Below are 27,171 nucleotides of genomic sequence, written 5' to 3'. Positions count from 1 at the left end.
GGGAATTCATATTTTATCTGATTAGAGAGAAATAAAATCTGAGTTTACATTTAAATTATTTGTTTTTTTAAACAATTTTTAAAAAGTTTTCTTACTTTGTATGATTTTTTTGCTGCTGCGACTTATACTCCAGAGCTACTTATTGTCCAAGAAAAATGGTCATTCATATTTCATTGGTCATTAGAGAGAAATAAAATCTCTATAAATTTAAATGACTTGTTTTTTAAAATGCTAATTTTTTTGTCATTATAGAAATTCTACTGCATTTTTTTAAATTAGTGTAAATCAATCTTCCAGGCTTTGCTTCAAAAGTTTCATTAAAAACAATTTGGTTGCTTAAGTAATCTTGAACACAGTTATTTAGCTAAATTAACATCACTGATTTATTTTTTATGAACTTTAAAAGAACCATTCATCACCTTAAATCATTTATTGACTCTCCTGTAAATATATATATTTTTTAAAGTTTATGCTTTCATACAGCACTTTTTTTTTTGCACACTCTAGACGATTTGTCCCTTCTGGTCAAGGAGAGTGCTTCATGTTAATCATAAGCTGTCACTCTAAGTTACCATCTCAAGGCTGCACCTTTTGTTTTCTAAAACATCCGCTAATTTCTCCTTTCTGCCGAACTAGAGGCTTGGCTGAACACTGCTCCATTGTGTTGCACACTGCTCCTTTACCTCGACTCGGCGCTCAAACCGAGTTATCGATGCTCAGTCACTTTACACAGTTTTAATGCCAGATCTGAAGCGGACCCAGCAGCCCCCCGGAGCCGCTTTTAACTCCCGTCATGTCTGTTTTAAGATGATGACACAAAACATCAGCATGGCCTCGGTGCCTTCACATCCTGCAGCCTCAGCAGCTCGGGTTGTGCTATCTGCTTTATTTGTGCAAACACCATTAGCAAACTGGAGATTATTTCCTGTTTCTGCTCCCACTTACTTTAATCAGAGATTTTTCTTCATTTCTGTTTACTATTCTTTTTTTTCCGCAGTAAAGATTATGTAACATTTTTTTTAATGTATTGGTCTTAAAAGACCAACGTGTTTATAAACATATTCCTAAGTCATTACTCTGATGAAGGAAAACGTATATCAAGAAAGTTAAGCTTAAAATTGCATTTCTAAGGATTTCCGTTATTCAAACTGTAGTGTGAAAGCAGTTGCAGCTTCAAAAAGATCATATTTATGATGTAGAAAATACACAGAGTGGGCCACAAGCTCCTTGCTCCGCTCCATTCCGATATATCCTCTTGTAGACAAATAAATCCATGTACTTCTTTGTTTTCCTCTTCCAAGCTGGAATCTGAATCAAAACTGCACAGCTTCAATATTACTCACCGTTTCTGTTGAACCGCTAATTTTAGGTTGGGTTTGTGAGGGGCTGTAAGCTAGTGGGAGAGTATGTGTCAAAATCAAGGCCCCGGGGCCGGATCAGGCCATCCAGATGTTTTTATTTTATTGTTATTAATGGCCCGATGTTATCTTGTGCTTATTTATAACTTTTATAATTTTACAAAATTTATTTTTATGAAGAGTAAAATATTGAAAGTCATTTAAGGTTTAAGTTGATTTACTCTGGAATAATATTACTGCCTGTTTTTATTCATAGTTATGTTAAAAAGTTACGTTTTTAGAGTTTTAAAAATGTAGTTTTAGAGTGTTCAATAAATGTTTATCCTGTTCGGCCCACAACCTAAGGTGTGTTTTGGATTTTAGCCCCCTGTGCGATTGAGTTTAACACCCCTGATATAAACAGATTGTTGATGGGAAGTGGGGCTGGGCTTGCCTTGCACCAATGGTCCCGCCCACAATTCAGAACGTCTTAGTTCTATAAGCTTGAGGAAGAGCATGTAAACAGAGAACTCTCAAATATGGGTTTCTCTGTGGTCCTTCCCAAAACTAAGAGGTGACTTTCAAATGAAGTACTGTGGCTCTGCGGAAACTATGTCCAAGAAAACTTCATGTTTTTAGTTTTGGTACAAACGGCATAGTCATAATTAAAAAAACCCCACTAGGAACACTTTTTAACTTGCTCTAAAGATTATCAGAGTGGGTCTTTAACAAAGCTTTTAGGCTTGCAAGTTTGAAACTATTGAAAGCTGATCTGCAGCTCCTGACTGTCTTTATGAATTTTCTAAACTTGTTTTGTTCCTTTTGGGGTCACGGGGGTGCCGGACCTTTACCTGGCCACTCGTGGGTAAAGGTAGGGTACACCCTGGACATATCGCCAGTCTGTCGCAGGGCCACAACAACACACACTCGCATTCACAACTTAGAGTAACCAATTAATCTATGAAGCAAATTTTAGAACGGTGCGAGGAAGCCGAAGTCCCTTGAGAAAACCCATGCACTCCATACAAAAAGGTCCCCCAGCCGGGACTTGAACCAAGACCTTCTTGCTATGAGATAGGAGCTCTAACCACTGCACCATTGTGCCCCAAGTTAGAACATGCCCATTTAAACTCTTTCTTGCTTTTTGTTATTTTAAGCTAAAAGTTTGTCCCCATTTCCACACTAAGGTGTGCGGCGAAGGGGTATTTTTCTCTTAGCTTTTGCATTCCTCGTTTAAATGCAGTTGATGAACTGAAATCAGCTTTGAGTAGGCTCCAATCGTCTGAAACGTCCACGTTGAAGCAGGCGAAATTAGTGAAAAATGCAGGACAGCCGTCCTTGACAACCAATATTAAGAAAAACAATCTTTGCTCAACAATTTGACAGAAATCAATTGTTGGAATTTTGTGTTTTCTCTCCTGTAACCTTCAATAAAACAAAAACAAAAAAACTGTGTTCTTGCGTTCAGGCAGTGATTCTTGGGTGGCAAAAGGTCCACAGAGAACATTTCTGAGGACAAATTCTTTCCAACTTGTTGACGCTTTAGAGTAACTTTTCTTTTTCTGTCCTAATCAAACTGGAAATAGAAAGCGGCAAACAGATGCCAGTAATTGCTATCTGAAGTAGAAGAGAGTTGAGAATGAGCGTCCCTCAACTTTGTGCCATTAAGCACATTCAAAAGCAGTTCACTTTAGTGGGTGCTAAGCACTTATTGTGTGGCAAAGTGCTAAGAAAAAAAATCTTTTCTTTATCCTGAGGATTTAGAGGACATTTGACTAAAAAACAATCTAACCACACTAATTTGTCAGCACATTTTGTTTTAAAGATTGTCCAAATTCATCTAAGAGATACACCGAAAGATTACTGTGGTTTCAGACTAATCCTTAGAAGTTTAAGTTTCTAGAGGATGTATAAAAGTGTTTATAGTTTAAATCTCCTTTTTTGTACAAAGACTTGTATTGTTCTAGAGCAGATTCTGAGAATATATTACCAACAATCCTACCAGCAAAAATATCAGAAAAGTAGCTTTTTTTATTTCCATTTGTAGAAACCAATCCAACAAAATAGGAATTGGTTCAATATTTTATTCCTTATCCCTTTGTCATAACTACCCTTACTGGTTGATATGGGTTGTCATGGGCGAAAAATGGGCAAACCAGTACGAGGCACCCAAATATCAGGGTTGTAGACCCTAGAGCAAAAATTTGAATGCATATGTTTTTTTATGGGGATAATGCAAGGGACAGGTCACAGTGAACACTTACACAATGTGTAAGGACGCGATTCGCGCCTCAAATTTGAACCTGCTACTTCTCTCTGCTTGATGCACTGACGCCTCAGCCGCAGAGCAACCGCCAAAGTTTTCTGGACTTCATTCATTGCCACCTCATGGAAAACATGGATGATGTTGAGCGAGTAGCTTGGGTTTTATATGTTTTGGAGAACTCTACAGAGGCGTCAGCAAGTATGTCATTGTGTCTGGGTTCACCAGATCATTCAGAGTCTCTCCGTGTGTGGTGTACTTTGCTTTTCTTTCAGCTGACCATTTAGGACCCTGGGTGGCGGCGCTTGCTAGTTCTGCTGGACCCACCGGGGGGCTAGCTAGCGTAGCTGGCTCGATCGTGCCAGCTCCATGGGCTCTGTGACAGGCTGGCGACCTGTCCAGGATGTATCCCGCCTTCACTCAACAGTAACTGGGACAGTCTCCGGCAATCCCGTGGCCCCATCAGGTTAAGAAAATTGAAGGAAACTCAGGGCAAAAATCCTCGCATCCAGCGGCCATATTGAATCTGTTTTTTCTACCTTTTGATAGACTCACTGAAAACATCACGTGCTCAAACCCAAGTCCCTGACGCCCCAATCACGCCACAAGACCTCAGATCGCGTCAGTACATTGACTTAACATGAAAACTCAACTCCCATGGAGCGCAAATTGCGCGTGGTGTAAATCTATCTTAAGGGTAAGTAAATGTGAAGTAGAGGAGACACAGGTTTATCATACAGATTTTTCTATTTTTGCAGTTAGAAATGAGACGGTCAGAGAGTAGTTTGGGTGTACGTTCTATGGGCACTTACGTATGCGCACCTTGCTAACGACTAGAGTGTGTCTTAAGGGTATTGTACGACTGAAGCATCTGTATGTCATGAGTGTGTGTAACTTATAAATACTTCACAGTACACATATCACAAGTACACCATTTGTATGTTCCATTTTCATAACGCCCCGTAACCCTTCAGCTTTCCTAGGCTTGTTTACATTAAAAGTGGGGTCATCTAGCTCCCACAAGACAGTGCGCTGAACTTTATTTTTCATTGATTAACGATCTTTAACAGGGGCCAATGACAGACATGAAGTCTTGTCCACCTTTGTCATGAAAGGGCTAACACCCCCAATTTAAGGGTGGGGTCATCTGGACACCATAGGAGAGCTTGAGGATTAAGGTGGTTGCACAAGCCTCAAGGAAACTTCAAGACATACTTGTGCTCCCCTTAACTTTGTGCTATCCTAGGAAGGTTGATGTTGGGAATGCAGTCAAATGAACCCCCACAATGATTTCAATGATTTATGATTTTCACTGGTGTTTGTGGAAGACATGAAATTCTGTCCACCTTCACCCACATTTGTCATGGGATGGATAACACGTCAATGTAAGGCTGGGGACATCTTAACCCCATAAGATAGCACAAGGGTTAAGATGTCTATCTACAATCCACCACTGACTTGGACAAACCAAAAACCCGCAAAAACTAAGGCCTTGGATGAATTGTGGCAACAAATCTGGAGAGTATGAGTGATAAAATGAAACACTGTAAAGACTAGGCAAGCTTTTAATTATAAGATTCAGAGGAGTAATCTATCAGTCCATCTTTCTGAAACAAGGAGATCGGTTTTATTTAAGCTTTGGCTAACCCTGAAACCAATTTAATTGTTGTTTCTCTGTCATCAAACATGAAAGAACAGTTCTCAATCAAGTGGCTTTTTCCTTATTTTTGTGTAAAACTATTGCAGCCTTGTTGAGCTTAATTAGCCACGCCGCCCTTTAAGGAGTCTCCATTTCCCCTCAGAGTCTTTAGCACTATTTGGTCTGTGTCTTAATTAATCCTCTTTGGACTCTCGACCACCCCCAGCTTGCTTTGGAAAACAACAATGCCTTCATCAAGATCCTATCACAGATCCAAAAAAACAGATTTCCTTTGTGACAATCTGAGCTCCGAGGTCCAGATTTTGGACCAGGCTACGTGCAATCAAATAAGTCAAGACTCAGAAACATGGCGACAGGAGTGGAATGCTTTCAGGTATGGCAGGTAAATTTAAGGAGCAATAAAGAGATCAGGACGATTGGATGAATCCTGAAACCATGGCTCAGACGGGTAACAATCCCTCCTGTTTCTATACAGCCATCCTACCGGACGGTCTGACCCGGCCAAATCAATTTTGGCACAGTACACCAATTTAGATTTATCGACTGTCTGTGCGACATATACGCAGTCATGTGAAAAAGTGAAGCAGACCCTCTCGCTCCATCCGACTGGGGGGGGGGTTAATGTACCAGGTTGAAGAAACGGCTCTTTGATCCTTTCCAGGGATTGTAATAAGGTAAACACTAAGATAAGCATCAGCACATGACATATTACTCTGTCATTCACTTAGCTGGAACCGAGTCAGGGTGAAGCAGAGCATGCAGTGCTTAAAGAAAATAGCAGGAGCGTCTCAGATTCTACAAGCCTCAGGTGTTCAAAATTAAATGCAAAAATTCTAAATAAGTTTCCTTCAATATTGACTTGTTTGACTTAACAGTTTTAAGAAAGGCGGTAGACCCATCTATATATTGACGATTTGGACTCGTAAGTCAACCACAGGACCTGAGTTTTCGTGGTCACCAAATCGACCATGAAACTCCTCAATACATCAGGGTCTCCATAAAAAAAAGAAAAGGAGGCCATCTGTCCTCCCGCTAAATCTGGGTCACTCGGGGAAACAACTGTTTCAATCACTACAAATCACCACTGACTAGCTTAAATGAAATAAATGAAGATGTGGTCTAACAAAATTAAGACTTCGGATGTCTCATAATAAAAATTTATTTAAAATGTAAACATATAAAGTACAAAGAAACAAGAAAACAAGATATATTTAGAAAAAAGTTACTGCATAAAATTAGATATTATTAAAGAAAAATATTCTATTATTACTGAATTTAAATAGTTCATAAATATTGATTAATAAATACATGTTTTTTTTATCTGTTATTTTTGTGTAATGACACACAATAAAAATGTTAAGAAAAAAAAATGACTGTCTTTGGTCAAATTCTGACAAATTTTTGGAGGTAATTATGGTTAAGATGACAGAACTTTCTGAGACTAGATGACTCAACAACAACACTTTAAAAGTCCCTTTGACCAAGAAACAGTTTAAAGCACCTTTTTCCTGTGGCAGCTTCTCTGCCACTGCGGTGTCGAGAAAGGAAGAATAAGAAGCGCGGTGATGAATTCTGAGCTACAGCAAAGATCAAAAAGACATTTTAGAGTCGCAGACTATTAAATATTTTCTCTGGAGACGTTTCACCTTTTCCTTTCCTCTGGATAATGAAGCAGTCATTGCAGCATTGGAAACATCTAGTCATCTGTAAAATGGAATTTCATTTTAATTTGAAAACTAGATAAGCTAGTGTTACCTTTTTATCAAATATTGAACATTCAGGAAATAATACTCTGGGGCGTCTGGTTAGGATTTGGTTTTTGATTAAAAATCCACTACGATCATCTATTGATGGATTTTTAAAGTATTCCCAGTGGTTTTAATTATGATTTTGGCATTTTGAGTCAAAACAGTTTTAAAAATATGTCGTTTTCTAGGACATTGTATCTGCAGTAGTTCATTAGAAATTTACATTTGAGTTGTGGGTGGGTTTGATGGTGGGGAGCAACCCCGCCTCCTCTTCCCCTCCTCATTGCTGAGAGTGCAGAGTGAAGCATATTTTCTACGTCACAAATGCGCTTTTTCAAATGTCAATTTTTTTCAAATGAATAAAGCAATGGTCAAAAATGCCATTTTAAGCTTAATCTTTTTCATATAATCAGAAAAATGCAAAAAATACATTTTCTTTTTCAATTGGAGTGGGTCCTTAAAAAATTTAATCAATGGTGCCAGAGCCGCTCACCAGGCTAACACACAAACACTCAATTTCTGTGCTCAGCGAACGGTGCTTAGTCGCTAGTTTCATCGTTCAGCTAGTGGTGCTCAGTCTCTAGTTTCGCCACTCAGCTGCTAGCTTTGCTCTCAGCTAGCAGTGCTCGGCCACTAGTTTCTCTGCTTAGCTAGCAGTGCTCAGCTGCTAGCTTCACCCTCAGCTACCGATGCTCGGCCACCAACTTCAACACTTCGCTAGCACTGCTCAATTGCTAGTTTCGCAACCCAGCTGCTAGCTTTGCCACTCAGCTAGCGGTGCTCGGCCTCTAGCTTCACCTTCAGCTACCGATGCTTGTTCGCAGGATTCCCTGCTCAGCTAGCAGTGCTTAGCCACTAAATTTGCCGCACAGCTAATGTCGCTCAGCCATTAGCTTCGCCGCTCAGCCGCTAACCTTAACCACTCAGTAGCTAACCTCAAGCGCTCAGTCACTAGCCTTAATTGCTCAGCTCCTAGCCTCACCACTCAGCTAGCAGTGCTCATTCGCTAGCCCCGGCCATCGCTACAACCAGTGTAACAACGGGTAGGAAAAGAGCTCCAAAAATAACTCATATTTCATGACTAACTTACTTTCTAGTGTGCAAACTGTAATTTATGATCACATATATGGATATAGTTTACTCTGAAAGAACTAAGAAAAGGGTATAGTCCTTTAAAAGTAAAACTTATCTACAGACAGTATTTTTGAGTACTAGTATTATGTTATCCACATGTTCACAATGTAAATAATCATTTATAAAAACATCTGTTTTTATTTACAAAGAAAAGTAGTTTTCGGACCAGATTTTAATGCACAAATCAATATTTATCCTAATCGGATTAGTGTTTTGGCTGCAATGTCCGGCCCCACCTCTGATCAGAACCCTTTAGTGGGGTTGGATGGACACACACACATGAAAACACACAAACAGAGCAGAGGAGACCACCAACTCTTCTCTGTAAAAAGCCAGCAAGCACTCTGAACCACTTATCACCAAGATGATGCATCAAGTCAAATCCATTCCCACACATTCCACTTGACCCCCTCCTCCCATTCTCCATGCAGGTCCTGCTATCTTATCAGACTCAAGGTCTCGCAGGAGCCTGGCTTCAGCTCCCAGTCCTGAGCACAAGTTGACAGACAAGGACTGGGGGATGTCTGGCTCTGTTTTTTTCCCCCCTCCGGGCCTTTGTACACGAAATGATTAAATCAAAAGGAGCCAGAGGTGCTTTTATGGAGCTAAATCACAATTCACAGACATGAAAATAAACAGAATTGTCATATTTAGCCAAAAGAGTAAGCATGCGAATTATTTTTTTAAACTAAAATCCACCCACCAGCCACTGAAGTCAGAAGAATCGCGAGGCAAAACCCAAATTTAGCGAGAAATCTCATCGCGGTCCGGCCCACAGCCATGGCTCTTGTTCGTCGACTTTGGTCTGGTAGTTTCGGTGCTCCTTTTTATTATTTATTTATTTTGGTCCGTCTTAAGCGATATCTCTGCTCCTTTCTTGTCCCCTTTTAATCCTCCAGTCGGTAAGTTGGACAGACATCCAGAGAAGTCGGGAGTTTTCTCCCCCCACACGCACGAAAGTCCAGTTAGTCCCGCTTTCCGCTCCGGCACAGACCGGACTCACCGGACTCGCGGCCGGGCCAGCTAACTTGTTTGTCGGATGTGCCGTCTGAGCGGTGCCCGCAAACCTCCATCTCGGCTAACTAGCATGCTAGCAACCCAGGCGCCTGTCTGGCTGCTGGGAAACTTGTGCAAACAGACAAACTATGGCAAAAAATACTAAAAAAGGCTAATCTAATTCGTATAAACACCTAGCTTCATCTGTAAATCGTATTTGTTTAATTTTTTTGGATAATCCGCTCCCGGTTTTCTTGACCGCAAACTAGCCGTTTAGCTAGCTGGTTAGTTCTGCGCGTCCCGTCTGGTTTCTCGGCGGATTTTTTTCCCTTAAAAAAAAAAAAATCCAAATAAAATCCGCCACAAGTCACGAGCGCCGAACGGAGCCGCTCTGTTGGACCCGGATCTTTTGCCCCGGTGCTGACAGACGGCGCAGGGAGGAGATGGATATCTTTCGGTCTAATCGGGGCGGATGGGAACGCCTCGTTTGCTGTCTCGTCTGGACCACTCGTCTCCGGTATCAAGTTGCTTTGGACGGCGGCGGCGGCGCTCAGTCAGCCGGAGAGGAGCAGCGCCACTGTGCCGCAGACCGGAGACACGACAGCGGGGAGAAAACACTGAAGCAGGGGCGTGCACTGCAGCCCACACCGAGCGACATAAACAAGTCCACAAGAAAATTTACAAACCATTTCAGCGATAAAGCAGATGTGATATTTATTCATATTAAAACGATATTTCAATGTAACCAATATAATGATAATATATAAAAATAAAAAATATATGTTTTAATTGATTTTATGATTGTATTAAAGCCCTTTATTTTACATATCACATATTTCTTGAACATCACAACATTATTGTTCATTTTTTAATTTTAAAGACAATTTTTTAACATCTTTTACTAAAATATGACAAATATGAGCAATTTCACAATACTAAATGGCCATAAAGATTTTTTGGGGGGACAGAAATTGTCATGACTACAATTCTACGAATATGTAGTGTTCTATGGAGCTCCAAAATGGCAATAAAAACATAGTTTTCGCAAATTAATATTTGTGGCCATGATTTAGCATTTTATGGCTGCAGTTTAGTATTCTGGAGCCATAAATTAACATCTGACTAGCATTTGTTAGCATTTTGATGGTATTACATTAGCATTTTGCAGTCAAATATTAGTATTTTGTGTGCACAAATAAGCATTTTTGGAACTTCATTTAGTATCTGTGGCCACTACTTAACATTTAAGTAGCATTTTTGGGGCAAACAAAAAACAAATATGTATATCTTGCACACAAATTAGCATTTGTGCACACAAGTTATCATTTTGATGGCAGAAATGACCTTTTTCCAGGCACAAATATATTATTTTATGTTCACAAATTAGAATTTTGGGAACTTAATGTAGTATTTGTGGCTACTAATTAGCGTCTAAGTAGCATTTTGTAGGCAAAACAAATATAAAATATGTATATTCTGCACACAAATTACCATTTGTGCACACAAGTTAGCATTTTGATGGCAAGAATTCACATTTTTGTAGAATTTGCAAGCACAAATTAGCATTTTGCGAACTTAATTCAGTATTTGTGGCCACTAATTAGCATTTAAGTAGCATTTTGTGGGTAAAAAATACAAAATATGTATTTTCTGCACACAAATTGCCATTTGTTCGCATGATTTAAGATTTTTGTGGGCACAAATTAGTATTTCATATGCAAAAATTGGCATTTATCCACACAAATTGGTATCTTGTCCACACAAATGAGCATTCCGTGACCTTAATTTAGTGTTCGTTGTCACAGATTGACATTTTATGAGGACAGGTAGTATTTTGCATCCACAAATGGGCATTTTGTGAGCACAAGTGAGCATTTCCCACATAAATTTGTATTTTACTGGCACAACTTAGTATTTTGTGACCACGCATTAATCATTTGTGACAATAGATTAGTAGTAGGAACCTGATGATACTAAAATACTAATTTGGCCAAACAATGCTATTTTGTGCACAGAATATTAATTTGATGAAACATTTTATTGTTTTGCTTTTATGTCATATCCGGGGTTCCGTAGGATCCAGATTGAAAAAAAATTAAAGAATAAATACTTAAGGGTACCTTAAATTTTGAACAAAATACAACCATATAACAAATAGGGACATTTTTAATTTTAGTTGTTTGCTCTATCTGAATTTATCTATTTTTAAAGCTAGAGTGCATTTTTAAGAGTTGAAAGACATAAATAATTTGAAAACTGTATACCAAAAAACCCCAAAACATTGATGTTTTTGTGGGGGAAAATGCATTTTAAGCCCTTTTGGCAAAAAGAGTAAACACAAATGATAGCAATTGCATAATATGGACATAATTTTCTAAATATTTAAATTACATTATGTCAATTAAAGTACATTTTTCTGATGGTTTCATTGAGAGATATTTGAAATACTTTGCTGCCTCTGTGTGGCCAAAATTAATAATTTTAGTCTCAGTGGTGTTAATCCAGCAGGTGGCGATCTTAATCCATAGTTTTGACTGTGTTGTGTACTTTCACATTTTCTGCATCCATGTAACTAATCTCTCTTGATAAATTGTCTGCTTAATATGTCTTCTTTAGTATCTGGATTAAACTGGAGGTAATACAATATGATTAAATCCAGAGTTGGTTCAATCTGAGGATTTAAAAACAAATAACTTTGGTTAAGATTAATTCAACAGTAAAGGATCAAAACTTGTTGTTGTATAAACACTTAAAAAGAAAAGGATGATCTCCCAAGTTACTTTTTAAAGTTATATCTGAATAAAACATATAACCAAGTATTATTTAAAAAATAAATAAGTAAATTTAACAGTTTGTATCCTAAAATGACTCGTGTTTACAATGACAATCTCAATACCGTATATTATCTGGTGTTAGAACAGCTCTTCTTTTGTTTGAGGCTTTTTTTCTATTTTATGTTATTTTATGTTTTCCTTTTCCTATCTTATATGCTGCTCAATAATATTCAAATAGTGAAAAGATATCTAATAGCTATTGAAATTAAATATTACTTTAGGTTTAATTTAGAAGAAAATCTTGTTTTTTTCAAATTTTTTTTAGGAACGATATTTATCAAAAACATATTTTATGTATGTTTGAAGATATAATGCAGTTATAACCTATGTTAAATACTATTTAAAATTAACTATTTAATAAATAGTTAATTTTAAATGTAAAAAAATAGAAAAATAAGTTAAATATAAGATTGAAAAGCCTAAAAAATGTTCTTTCAAAAGTTATTGAACTCATGTTTTTAAAATGATTTTTAGGTACTATTTTGAGTGAAAGAAAGGTTAAAAGATGTTGACAGTGGAGTCCAGGAGGCGCGAGCCCCAAGACTTCTAACCACGCCCCCTGCTGAGGCTTTGACTTTGATGTGACCGGCCATGTCCAATCGGAGATGAGAGCACGAGGCGAAGGGGGCGTGTCAATCGGTTTGATGCATTCTGTGACGGGACAGCTTCAAACAGGGCGACCCAAAAGTCTGGATTTAACAGTTCTTGAATTTTCGAAGCTCTACGTCACTGGTGTGGGCGCGTGAAGCCCAGCCGAACAGAAATGGAGCCTTGAAAGCTGCGCGAGCCTGATAACTTCACCCACGGTCCCGGACACGCAGCCGCCGCCGCTGTTGCAGCCAGCGTGGATCCGTCTGTCGCTCCCCCTCCTCACCTGGCTGCGTGGTGGGCCGCGCGATGGCTGCCGCTCCACCTGAGCCGAGGAAGTTCACCCGGGGGCTCAACAAGCCCGGGACCGCCGCGGAGCTGAGGCAGAGCGTGTCCGAGGCCGTCAGGACGTCTGTGTTGATGGTGAGGGGCACCCACAACTCGAACTCAGTAGTACTTTGAAAGTAATAGTACTTAAAGACCCTCTCCGATGGAAAGTGTTTTTTTTTAATTATTTTTCTGGCAATTTAATGTATAAGTTAATTTTTTGTGAATCATGGCAGACGAAAAAATAGCGGTTGGAAAAAAACTTGTAGGTGTGACGTAGGACCTACAACGGCAAGCCGCGAAATCATTCTGATGCATCCACTTGTTGACAACTAAATCCATGAAATGTGTTGCTGGATAGCTCTAATATTGGTCGCCATTTTTTGTTGCAACAGTAATGTTAGCTTGAGGGCGTGTGGAGCCAACAGTAAACAAACCAATGATGGGAGATGGGGGCAGGCTTACTCGCTCCTCAAAAACTTTAGCGGCTATTCCGTTGCACATAAGCGCAAAATTTTATTGTAAAAATCAAAAAAATGCAATTTAGCTGTTTCCATGAAATTTGTAATTATGTCAATAAACACAAACCAACTCACATGATAAGTCATTCCAAGACATGGTGACGGAATTGAAGAATACTTTGATTTACAGCAGATATGTTCTAATTTTAGCCATGGCGCTAGCGCTTTTCAAAGGAGACGTCTGCGTCTTATTCAGGCCATGGAGCGGCAAGCTGCTTAAGAGATATTGGGGAGTAAAAAAAAAAAGTTCAGTCTTTTCGTGGGTCTAAACATGCCGTGTCATTCCACTTGGCTTTTCCTACTTCCTGTCTACTAAGCAATGCATCCCGTTTTTGGTCACAAGACTAATTTAATTCGGAAAAAAATGTTTCGATTGCAATTTTGCGACATGTCAATTTTGATACGCCTCAAAAACACCTCCTCGAAGCTCAAAAACGTTTTTCGATAAATGCTATTTTTTTTCTTAGCTATTTTTTTGTTTGTTTTTCAAGAAATTGTCATGTTGCCATTAGGCAAATTTATTATCGAAAATCCTATTAACGCAATTTCATAGTCAATGGAAACGCAGCTTATGTCCTAGAAAATGACGCAGTTTTTTTTCTCAAAATCGGCATAATCATAATTAATATAATTATAGCTCAAAAGATAATCGGAGGGGGACTTAAAGTAAAAACAAATACTAAAACTTCTGAATTTGAACATCTATGAAATGTTGTCAGTAATGGTTATAACCAATAAGAATCAGTAAGTGGATATTCTGGTATTTGTACAAATTAACGTTCACAATTTGTTTTTTTACAATTCAAAAACAACACAAAACCATTCAGGCAAAACTGACCATTGCATTCTTTCCTTTCTGTGTCAAACGTGTGCAGCTATTCTGTCAGCAGCTGCTGCATGTTTCATGTCTGACTCCAGTTACAACTTTCTCTGAGGTTGCTGGGTAACTGAAATGCACACTTTAAGGCCACCACACAAACTGCACGCACACCTGTTCTGTGCCCTCTATCACCTGAAGCCCCAGGTGCATCTTACAACCAGGAGCAAGCAGTCAAGTTCTGATTTTACAGCAAAAGGTTTTTTTCTTTTTTTTTCTATTTAGGACTTTTAGGCATAAATAGGTTGATTGCATTTTGGATTTCAATGCCTTATCCACAACAGTGACCCAGCTTACAAGGTTGCGCTCATCTCTTTGCATAATGATAATCAATGGGCCATTTTTTTCCCTGCAACTGTTGGCTTCTGCTGAATTTAAAGACCCACTCGGATCATCTTTTGAGCTATAGTATTTTGGAAGTGTTCCGAGTTGTCTTTTAATTATGATCACTGTATTTTCCAGAGTACAAGTTGCATTTTTTTTTAAGTGTTTTTTTTCCCCATAGTTTGGCCAGGGGTGCGACTTATAGTCAGGTGCAACTTATATGTGATAAAAAAAATCTGCCGAACACTGGCGCCAACCTTCCACCAGAGGCAATGTGGGGTTCAGGATCGACTCTTAAATTAGTTGTCGACTATTTTAATAGTCAATTAGTCGTTGATTTGTCAACTAATCATAGCAGCCCTAGTTCAGGTGTTAAAAGGGTTAATTTTGTTTCTAAGGTTGAACAGCAGAGGTCTAAGAAATAAACCCTGAGGAACACCCCGAATAACGGAGACTCTGATTAATGATCAGAAACATAACCACAACCTCCAAATATAATAATCGGAGGCAATTGTGGACCTGAAGCTCAACCCAAAAATGTGCAGAAACCCTTAATGTGGAATAATGGGTTGGATCAGCTTAACTGCATCCTTCTGGTTATTTCACTAGGCTTGAATGGAACACTCAGAGAATTGCACCACATTTATTACTGACATGTTTCTGGTTCAGCTTTCTGTTAGAAAGACGCATTTAGCAAAAAGGAAAAAGATCATTACTGTTATTTCCCCCAAACTTGCCAACACTTCATCATGACCTCATAGGACATAAAAATGTACCATTTCATACTACTGAATAACTGCTGAACCGCTTGTGAATCTTCCTTTTGCTGACGTTGGTAGCTCTCCTTAAGGTCTAATAACTGAAAGCAAACCACTCAGCAATTTATAACGGACCAGAAGGTTTAAATCTGGCTCTCATTACCTTTCATTCAGGATAAACATCCTCTACTCTATTTTTGAGAGGGTGTACTCGTGGTGCAGCTGCTGGCTCAACATGGAACCGACATACTTGAAGGGTAACTTCAGATTACCGGACAACAGAGAATATCCTTGACAACCCCAACAGGATGTTGGGCTGTTGCCTAGCAAACTCTAACAGGTTTTGTTAAAAAAAAAAAAAGACAATTAAAGTTGTCCATTATTTAGTTATCGTCTTTGTGATCTCCTTAGCTATAGTACCATAATAATCCCATCTTTGCCCACAGTCTGTAGTCCGGCACAATGGACGCCAGATCAGATCTCTGGCTTTTATTTAATAATGGATGAGATGATGGTAGGTGTCCTCGCTATTTTTGAACTTGCCCTTTTTCTTCTCCGCAACCTGGTGTCACACTAAGCTCACCGGGGGCGATTAATAATGAATGCAGTGCTTGCATATGCAGTAAATCATCTCCGTCCAATAATGAGGTTTTGTTGGATGTAGAACGCGTTGGACGCGGCATATGTGGAGCAGAACTGGCATGGAGTGCCGACTCCATCGTGTAGTCATGGAAGCAGAATCCCAAAGGTTTTCACCGATCCAGAGGATTTGTCCGATTTAGGGCGTAAAAAACCTGCTGGAGATAATCTCTAGATTTGTAGGCGCGTTAGCACCGCTGACCTATATCTGTGTCATGATACCGAAGCCGTGGTGTTTGGCCTTCAGCTGATCTTTACAGTCTGGAGTCGCCGCCGTCTCGTAGCCAAAGCTGCATACTTTTCCTGCTGTGTGGTTTCTGTCCTTTCTGTATTTAGGCTTCCTCTGGGTCTGTCATTACCGCGCTCCGTCGCAAATAAACACCTTCAGAAAGTTTTAGTTTTGAAGTTACAATCCTCAGCTTTTAAGTTGCAAAGGAATTTATAGACGTGACTTTGTGGCGTTCATCAGGGAGCCTCTGTGTGTTTTTTAACTACCTGGGTTTTACGGCCGTAGCTGCTGACTTGAATGAGCTTTTAAGGGCGGGTTCAGAATTTGGCAACATCTGCTGTGGTTTTTTTTATAGCCGTTCTTTTCTTTAATTAAGACAATCTGGTTTTTGTTTTGTCTGCCAGAAGAAAAAAAAAAAAACGACTATAAGGATTCACAATAAAGGAATTGGTTTATAGTTGTATAAAAAGGTATTTATCAGCATTTATCAATACAAATGTTTTTGTTCATTAGATACCACAATCAAGTTGTAGTATTGTATAGATGAGGGCTGTCACTAACCATTATTTCTGTAGTCGATTATTAGAGATGGATGTTTTCTCTTTACCGCAAGACCAATATGACTTTCTTCTCTCCAACAAAGTTTATTAAGTAAAGATAAGATCTGTATACCTTGTTTAACTTCTATTAAGAACATAAAAATTGACATAAAAATATATTTTTTTTGTAATCAAAAATCTTATACAAACGACGTATTAGGGCCACTTTATGAAGAAAATTTTATTTTTAAAATGACCACTTTGAATCTTGTAAATTTACGAGAAAAAGTCGTAACTGCTAAATTATGAGAATAAAGTCGTATATTTATGACTTGAAAAGTCATAGGGTAAATTTATGACTTTTAATCTCATAAATCTACGAGATTTAAAGTTGTAAATTTACGAGAAAAAAATAGTAAATTTACGGGATTAAAAGTCTTAAATTAATGAGAAAAGAACCAAAGTTGTCTGTCTATCAGAGACGAAAGACGTGGAGTATCTTGTCAAGATTTATTTCTAAATCGGTGTTAAAAACAAAGAAATTCTAAACCTTTTGGCGATTCAAGGTCAAATTATTTCTGGGTTTGGTGTTGGTAGTGCGGAGTTTCATATGTATAATAAAGAGCTCAGAGATACATGTTCACAGGACCATCTCTTTATTTTGCCTTTCATTTCCCAGAAGCCCTTTTGCCACCTTACGTCACATCTCTGACATGCACAGAAACTAAGGGAGAACATAAACAGAGCTCCGGACGCCCCCTTCTCCAAATGAAACGTCCCATCTCAACACAAAACAACAACGATGAATGACAATAATCTGTTACGTTAGCACAAAAACATTGAAAATTCCAAAAACAAGACCTGTTTAGACGGAAGCATCACAGAGTTGGAGGAGATATTGTCTTTCGCGGAGGAAGAAATGACTGGAAGTGAACAGCTGCAAGGATATGGATGGCTTCATCAACGTGATCTACAGAGATCCTGCAAGCTACCATCAATGAATAAAACATTAATAAACTGTAAATCAAACAAAGAAACTTCCAAACATCTGTAACGTTTTAAACATTCAGTTTATCTGTTAAAATCCAAGACTCTTTTCACATTTTAATCGGTCTGTTTCAGCTCACAGTGTACATTCGGTGGACTGTTGGCTTCTTTCGACTTTAATAAATTTACGAGAAAACAACTAGTAAACTTGCGAGATTTAAAGTCGTAAATTTACGAGATTTAAAGTCGTAATTTTATGAGAAAAAACTCGTATTGTTAAAAAAACTTAGGCCGGATCCGGCCCCCAGGCCTTGACTTTGACACATGCTTTAGATGTAATAACAGAAAACATTGCACCCATTCTCTAATAATGAGTGAAGATGTTTGAGCGCAGTGAGGAATATTAATTAATTAATTGAAGAGTTATGGGAGTCAAAAAACATGTAAAGAATGGAGCTAAGGGTCTGGTGTTAAAGGGTTAAGCTTTTCTGAGCTGTTTGTTAGTAGTTTAAATAAAGTTGCACATCATAAGGGTTAAGAGGCTAACCTTGAGAGCAAACAGCTAGGTGAAATTGTTAGAAAAAAAATCCCCCTTCATCAGTCTTATTAATTTGTCCTAAAGTGTTCATTACATTTACATCAACTTTATTTGGAAATTTTTGATATAGATTAAGGAACAAAGTACTTCGTTTTACTGTTTCATTAGGATAATAAAGTCTATTTGAACATATAGTTGATTTTTTTTAAATCTTAGTCATATTATTCAAACTTAGCCATTCTTATCAAACCAGTAAATATTTCATGTAGTCACATGACAAAAAAATCACTCAAGCTAATGTGCCAAAACATTCTAGATCAGACTATCATGGGGCATTCTTTCTTTATTACACATCGCGTCGGTTCTTTGCTTGGACTTGAGTTTCTCAAAGCAATGTCTCTACTTGCTTCTGTTTCTGCTGAGGGGCTCAGAAGGACAGAGAGAGAGAAATGGGGTTAGAATCACCATCATCTGGCTTTTTTTACATGGTGAGTCATCGATTCTTTGTGGTTGCACATTTGGCAGTCGCCCTGTTGGAGGCAGCATTGATGCACCACATCTGCCTCGGCTTGTCCAGTGGAGGAAAAAAATGCTCAAATTCAAGCATTTTATGGCAGAAACTATTGTGTGTGTGTGCTGTTCATTTGCTATTAGAGCATTATTTTGCAAATCAGTTTCAAAAGCTTTCTCAGACATGCTGCTGTTGCCAGGAAACCGGCCTTATATATTTGTTTCGTCATCTTTAATTGTCCAATTTAGTGCAAGAATGGCATCTTTAAAGAGCAAAGGTTTCATTGAAGGATGAGTCATATAAAAATATAAGTCGTGGGGAGACTTTCTATTTTTTATGTCTTTTCCTAACTAGATAACACATCGAAACATTTGATAAATGACCAGCATCAGTAAAGCAGACTAAATTAATGTTATCAAAAATAAAACATATCTATCATCTAATGTTTTACCACAGCAAATTTTTAAACTAATTTTAAACATGAAGAAATACAGTTTAAATATTTATTTTAAGATCAAATTTGGTATAGAAAGCAGAATTTACTACTTGCACTACAAGACAAAAAGAGGCGGTTGAGTAAATTTATATCCAGCCTCAAGCCTAAAGAGTTGGCAAGTCATATATATGATATTATCAATCTGCACTAAAGTACATTACCAATATTTATAGTGTTCACTTGATGTCCGTTTTTCAGCGGAACACCTCCTGGAGGCCAGAAAGCCACAGTTTTGGCCCACCAGATTACGAAGGCAGCCATTAAGTAGATTTATCCCACTAAGGACAGAACAGGACATAGAATTTTAAGAAAAAAAAATACAAAGCAAGCTATGAACTTGCACTTTTATTTGCCCCTGAAGAGATCAGGCTAATACACTATTTGTAATAGGGACTTTGTCACCTGTATTTTTTATTATAATATTATCATACAGTTTTATGATAATAGTACAATATTTACATTTGGAAGTGCTTACATGTACACTGTTATGTATGTATGCTATACTACCGTGAGCTCAAATACACAAGAGCTACGGTTTGACTTAAAGTCCCACTCCGATCATCTTCTGAAAGCTTCCCGAGTTGTCTTTTAATTATGATTAGGCTGTTTTTAGTCAAATCCAAGAAAACCTGCATTGTTTTCTAAGACATAGTTTCTGCAGAGCAGCAAGTCCATCTCTCTACACTAACCCAACATTATCGATACAACAAAAATGGCGACTAATATTGGTTCTATCCAGCCGTACAGTTTAGAGCCAGATGCTAGCTTTGACGAGAAAAACGAAGACGTTCACGGATCTAGTCATCTGCAGGCGGATGCCAAACAGGGAGCTGCCTTAGTAGCTTCTATGTCAAACCTACAACATTTTACCAACTGTATTTTTGGGTCTGCCACTAATTCACAACAATTTGAATAAAGAAATACTCAGAAATGCAACTTTAAGCTTAATTTTTTTAATGCATGTCCTCGATCATTAGACGAATTCTACAGGAACATCGTAAAGACACACAAAAGATAAGGTTTTCATAAGAGTTGGACTTTATGCTAGCCTGTATACTCAATCATATAATTGAGCATACACTTTGAGTTATAATAAGACATATGAATAGGGCACAAACAAAGTCTTAAACCATGATGTAAACTTGTGTATACCAAGAGGTCAACTTTGACGGAACTTCCAACTAGATTTCTTCCTTAAACTATATAACTCTTCAATCAGTTACTCTTCAATTAATGCAATTCCAGCGGCCTTGCACTGATATGCAACACTTCACAGTGACGTGCTTTGCGCCATAATACATGCGTTGCATATCAGTGCAGAGCCAATAAGAAAATAATGTTTTTCTTTGCATCGGAATCAGCCGATTCACATTAATTGCATGAATGGTCGAAGACTTACGATATGTCAAAGAGAGCTTCCCTGCCAGCACTGCCAGGTGGGCTCATTATGGTTTAAAATGTGGGCCCCCCATTGGGTTTGTCCACAGCTTCCATGGTGGGCTTACCTGTGTTTGCCTGCAATGGCCTTTTTGCCTAGGGACCAGTAGCTTGGGCAGCGACCCTGCTAGTTCTGCCAGGCCCTTGGTGGTGCTTGTTTGCTCTGCTGAATCCCGCTAATGACTGGCTAGCATAGCGGGCCAACCCACTGAGTACCTACTTAAGCCAATGAGGGCAAACACTGTTTGAGCCACCATGGAAACTGCGGACAAACTCAATTGGGGCCCACATTTTCTGCTCACTTTTAAGCCATATGGGGCCCACTTGGCCTTGCTGGCTTGGCTGTTCAACACTTATCATCCCCAAGTCGTCACGATTGACAATTGGTTAAGGACCATTGACGTTTCGGGTGTCCCGACCTCGTCGTTTTTTGACATGCTGGCTGTTTGTAAAATCAAGGGTCCACAAGTAGCAGATGCAGTACCAGATGCAGTACCGGATGCGCACTGGTCCTCAGGTCGCATCCGGTACCGGTATCTTAACCCGGTACTGATACCCTAACCTTAACCTAGTACTGATATCCTAACCTTAAACTGGTACTGGTTCGCATGCGATACCGCGTCTGGTTTGCGCCCGGTACCGGTTCGGGTCCAGTACCGCATCTGGTCTGGTGTTGGTATAAGGTTACCAGTACCAATACGTTACATGTCGGGGTACTGGACTGATTCTGGTTCACGGCTCGAAGGTTGGGGACCTGTGATTTAATGGGAACAGCCAGCGACGAGTTGGGTACACCCACAACGCCAAAAAGTGACATGGAGGAGTCCTTAACCAAGCATCAATATGTGACGACTTGGGAGTGAGAATGTGTTGGGTTGTTAAGAAGGTGTAACAGGTGACATGTCTGGTGTTAAAGGATTCAAAGTAAAGACAGACCTACACTGTAACATAAATTTGCTTAATCGCTTTCAACGTTAAAGTGGTGCTGGAGCCTATCCTAAACACTATTACGGGAAGGTGGAGTCCATCCATCGCAGTGCATTCCTGATACATAGAAGCATATCCAATCACATTTACTGCCTAGGGACAATTTAAACTTATCAATTGATGCCCATTTATGGACCGTGGGAGAAAGCTACTAAAAATCAATTTGTACACTGTGAGAATTCCACTAAAAAGACAGGATTTGAACTATTGCCTTCTTGCTGTAAGGCAAGAGTGTTAACCACTACGCAACCGTGACTCCCTTTTTACAAACCAGTTCATTCATATTCGGATCGTAGGAAGGAAGCAGGCATACAGAAAGGCTTTTATTAGAGAGTGCTTCATTGTTGGTGTTAGTCAGCCTGTGCTGTTGACAAAGCAGAGTCGAGAAGTGACTAAGCTGTTCGTGCAGGGGGAGGGAGGGACGCTCCTGGGAGCAGGGAGGCGAGAGTGAGGGAGGAGATAAGGAGTGAAAAATGGCAGGCATGAGTGAGGGTTGGCAGGGGTAAGAAAAGAGAGAAATCCGACCAGTGAATCAGAAAAGCAAGGGGGCGGGGGAGTGCTAGAGCATCCTCACCACCTCAGCAGAAGGCTGGAGGAAGGAAGAGGAATGCGCGAGCTGACGCCCTGCTCCGACTGAATGAGCTGAAGGATGCAGTCGTCCTTCATCCCTCCATCCTTGCTCAGCATCTCGCAGGAGGAAACAACTCCACAGCTCAGCTTTTAAACCGGGGATTTCCTTTGGAGCATAGACGGTGGACTGTTTTCCTGAACGTTTCTAGTTGCTTAGGCAAAAGTTGTGGATGTTGCCCGGCTTTGAAGTTCCTGCTTCAAGTTTGTGTGTTTTGGCATCATGGGATGCACCACCAGCCTGGTTCTGCTGGAGGGGCTGCGCTCCATCCTTGAGAGGAATTGTAACTACATTAAAGCAGCTGGGGAAATGAATGCTTCGGAGGAAGAGGAGGAAACACTGAGCTTCAGGGAATCTCATTTGTGGATTCCTACCACCGCTCTGGTAAGGCCAGACAGCCAAGTAATTGGTTTAACTTCTTTTGGACAAGACATTTGATTCCAGACCGGTGCTTGTAAACAGACACAACGGTTTTCTTTCCAATAGAAACTTTGCAAAAGTACAAGCACTTGGCTTGGCAAATATTTGATCCCTGACTCTTAATTTATCTGGGCTTGGGATCGGCTTGGGGCCCCTCATGGCTACTTTGGCCGAATCTGAACTCTATACCTCCGGCTTCGCCCTACCCCTCCTATTGAAGGGCCATTTGAAGGGACAGGGGTGTCCAAATTTGTTTTTTTATGTGTAGCGTGAAGGGATTTTGAGCTCTGTACCCCTCCACTGCTACGGCGAGCCACGTTGCCCTTTTCCAGACGTAAATGACCGGTGAAAATTGATGGCATCATTGAGTATTAGTACTGTCCGAATTTGAAGACACCATTTTTTTTCATATTTCTCCGTTTGGAGGGCTAAATATAGGGGTAGAGAGAAGCCTTAGGGGAAGTATTCAGATTCAGCCTTTGAATAAAACCAAAGATACCCTTATAAAAGCTTTTCCTATAATCCAGTTACTCTAACCTACCTGGTTTGTACTGAAATTTGAACTCAAAATGTCTTTTTATGTTGATGACTCAGTCATTTACATATCAAACTTTTCTTGTTGTCCTTTTTGGTCTTTCTTTTATGTCGTTCATTCAGTTATTAAAGTATAAACAGTTGTACTGTCTGCCATCTAAAGGGGTTTTGTCATTTTTGGTGTTAGTTGTTGAGATTTAAACAAAAGATCAGATGCAATACCCCCAACAACAAATCAATAACTGTGCAATTAAGGAATAGTTTTACTTAAATTCAAACTGCTTTTATTTATGGTGTGAAATCAGTATTTTTTTTCACTCGGATCAAAGTAATATTTTTGGAAAACCGTATATGATTCAACCATCGGTTTAATCAAATCATCCAGGTAATTTTCTCAACATTTTCTCAAAAAAGTGGTATATTTTGATTTTTATTTAGTTTTGCAACTAGTAACTTCATTATCTTCTGAATATGAAGGCATTTCAACAATGGTGCTATTGCTTAAAAGTAAGGATCATAATTATATTAGTTCATTGTGTAGCTTTTTTTTTTCTATCATTGGCTATTGTTGTTTTAATGGGCAAGTCCACACTTTAATGATAGTTGTGTATTTGCTTTGTGATGCTTCTGCTTGCTTTATGCTTAAAACTTTGCATTTACTATTGTCGTTGGATCTGGTTGTCAGATAAGTCCTTAGCAACAGTCGTTAGCGCCTGTTGTTTCACAGGACACACAGAAAATATTGCTTAGTAGTACCTAGTCATGATCAAATGTTCAATAAAATGTTCCGTAGACATAGACAATGGACCAAAGACATAGACAGTCAACGCAAAAACGTATTTTTGGCACAAATGGGACCCCGAAAGGTAAATTGAGTTTGAGAATTCTTGCATACTGATTGACTTTAGAGCATTGCCAATCAATTTCCCCATGCCATTTCTCCTTTACAGAATATGTTGCTTTTCCCAATAAATCTCTGATTACAAGCAGATCTTTGCTTCCATTCTATTAAACTCAACTTATTTTTCAACAAAGGTTTTAACTTTGAGTTTAAACAAGAAAGAAATTTTCAGAAGATTTCACTTCTGTCTGAAAAATGTGTATAAAGCCTGTAATGAGAGGTTCTAGAGCCTTGAAACATCTATAATCTGACTTAGAACATCACTTCCACGATAAACAAGATACCACAGTAAGTGATTTTTATGGAATAAATTATTTATTTTTTGGCATTTGGGAGTGTTAATTATTGTAAAGTAAAGCATTTTTTTTCTATTTATTATATAAATGATAGTTCTAAGTCTTATGATAGAGATAAACATAATTGTTAACCAACCTAATTTTAGAAGAATATCACGAAAGATATCAAAAAGATTTGTAATATCTCTGTTAAAAAACTTTTTTGACATTTATGTTTCCACCGAGTGCTCCCGATCGGACCGCTCCACTCCTGGCCGGTTAAAAAAGGTCAGGGCAGCGCAAGTGAGCATTTCCATTGAGTGTTGGAACATCAAGGGGCAATAGGCTTGTAGGCCGATAATTTAGCAGTCCGTCATGACGGTGCGACTACAGCAGTTCCCTGGATTTGCAGATTCTGTGCGTGACTCCTGTCCCTAACCCCTGTGATTAAGGGGGGAATATTGAATGGAAATAATTTGATATTCTTAGCAAAAAGAGGGAGGCGAAGAAGATCTTGAGTCAGGAACATTTTCGTTGATCGATCAATTTCCCCGTGTGATGACAGTAACTGCTCCGTTCCATTTTTCTATGGAGCTACGACCAATGGAGGACCAAAAAATTCTAAGAATTGGTCTGGTTTAATGGTTCCATTTTATAATTGAAATCCCTAAAATACCGTACTGGTCCGATCTGGACCACTAAGTGGAAATGAGGAAATAGGCAATTGAAAGTTTGAAAGACATTGTTGGGTTTTTAGACCAGTGAGTTGTGTAGCTTTCTTAGTTGTGTTGCTCTGACTCCATATTTCCTTAAGCGAAACCATAAAGAGGAGTTTTTGAATTTTATTAGCTCTCTGGTTTGCACCATCATTTTTATAGGAGTGAATGAACTGGTGAAGGCACGTCTAATGAAACCTGTGCTTGGTCATCATGTGCGTCAGTCGGCGTTGCTGCTTGGTCTTAAGCCGAGGACCCGTGGGAGCTCTGACATCATCAGGACTGGGGAATGTCCCCTCCTCACGTTCATCTAGTCCCACATGGTTTTCATAGCACTGCTTACAGTGACATCAGGGGTGATTAGAAGACATTAGATCACTCTCATGGTCTTTTTTGATTCTGGGATTTGACATTAGACGGTGGGTAAGTGACTAATGAGTGTATGTGTTTGTGTGTTCAACATGTGGGACCAGTCTGAAGTTTTAACTCCGTTTGAGACAACACCCTCACATTTTTTCATGCAGAGGTTGACTCCCAAACACTACGTCAGCCGGCGCTTATGCAATTCTCCACAGAGCTATGTGGCTCTCTATGTTTATACAAATGTGTGTGCAGATCCCTTGCGTAGGGTGTAGAGGGCTCACATGTCCTAATTGGTTCAAGCTGTATGAAAACAAGTGGATCCCTCTCCACTTCCTCCATTCGTCCCTATCGGACAGGTTTAACAGGAAGGCTCTTCAGCAGATGGATCTGCATTCTGGTTCCATCACATACACTTTCTGAAAGCAGATTTAGGCAATGTTAACTCGTGGTATGGCTTGCTTGGTACCGGGGATTGCTCTAGGAAGCATGATGGTGTGTAGGCAACATGAATGAAGGTGACGTCAGTCCAGCCAGGCTCTTGACAAGAAGCTGATTATCCCACAGAGCTGGTAACTCTTTTACAATGGCCTATTGCCCCAATGGACAGCTGTAGTGCTGTCCAGCCAATCCATTAGAGAACAAGACGGGAGGCACGTTTCCGATCTGAAACTGCTGTGTATTTTTAAAATGTATAAACTATCTTTTTCCTAAAGTATTTATCATGTTTCTGTGTTCTAAAGACACAAAAATATGGCAAGTGAAGAGTATTCTGTCCCTTTGTGGGAGTGTGAATTATGAAGTGTTTTTAAGATGTCATAAAAGTGTATTGATTTCTTAGTGGAGTCATTATTTATTAGGCGAAGACCAATAAACGTGAACTTATGGCTGTGTGTAGACAATGTGGGATACGGGGGCATCTCTCCGTGTATTGATCTGCTCGGGAGCATTTTATTTTCTAGTTCCTTGGCAGAGTTGCTATCAGTATGATTGTGTCTGATTGTGCTTTTGGAAATCATAATTTTGTGTTAGGAAAATGAGGAATTTTAAACAGTTTGAGTCAAAGAAATGAAAAAAACCTACCTTGAGAAGTAGGAATGGCGATCTACAGAAATAAAGTTTTGTTTGTGTACCTTTGTTAAATGTATAGTTTTCTTGTCAACTAGCATTAGTAGAAATTGTTAGCTTTGGGTTAAAGACGAAAGGTTGAATGATCAATCTTGTCAACGCTCTTACAATATCCAAAATGTATTCAAATTGGATGTTGGGTCTGTTTGAGATCATAGTTCCAACTGGAGTCAAATAGAAACATATTCTAACTATCAGTGAACATTAACATCACTGAACACTAAATGGCAGCACTTTGTATTCCATCGTCAACTTTAAAGTGACTCACGTATTGATGAGTCCGAATTTTGGGATTCAAGATTAGCCTGATGCTACAAACACTCCGCATGTGACGTGTGTTTTTGAACACGCGTTTAACCCATGGCTACTGTTTGTTAGCACTTGTTCGCCCCCAATAGTTGGACAAAGGTACGGGGAAAATGTCGAAGCAGTGCAAATATCGCAAATCTCGGTCCTAGCTTTTTCTTTCACAGCTCTAT

The 27,171-nt window shown here is 39.2% G+C and overlaps 2 protein-coding genes across 2 annotated transcripts in view; one reads left to right on the top strand and one right to left on the bottom strand.

Annotated features, from left to right (window-relative positions):
• Positions 1-9,786, bottom strand: part of LOC112159966 (bone morphogenetic protein receptor type-2) — a 44,725-nt gene extending 34,939 nt beyond the window's left edge. The window contains exon 1 of the mRNA XM_024294235.2: positions 8,846-9,786. Coding sequence (XP_024150003.1) covers positions 8,846-8,924 — 79 coding nt within the window. The 5' untranslated portion in view covers positions 8,925-9,786. The remainder of the gene's footprint in view (positions 1-8,845) is intronic.
• A 12,495-nt stretch (positions 9,787-22,281) lies between these two features.
• Positions 22,282-27,171, top strand: part of dock9b (dedicator of cytokinesis 9b) — a gene marked incomplete in the record, with an annotated part of 63,273 nt that continues 58,383 nt past the window's right edge. The window contains 1 exon segment of the mRNA XM_024294234.2: positions 22,282-22,742. Coding sequence (XP_024150002.1) covers positions 22,581-22,742 — 162 coding nt within the window.

Source organism: Oryzias melastigma, linkage group LG2, assembly GCF_002922805.2.
Source record: "Oryzias melastigma strain HK-1 linkage group LG2, ASM292280v2, whole genome shotgun sequence".
Classification (NCBI taxonomy): Eukaryota; Metazoa; Chordata; class Actinopteri; order Beloniformes; family Adrianichthyidae; genus Oryzias; species Oryzias melastigma.
The sequence above is the reverse complement of the archived record's forward strand: the minus strand, read 5'-3'. Positions and strand labels throughout refer to the sequence as shown.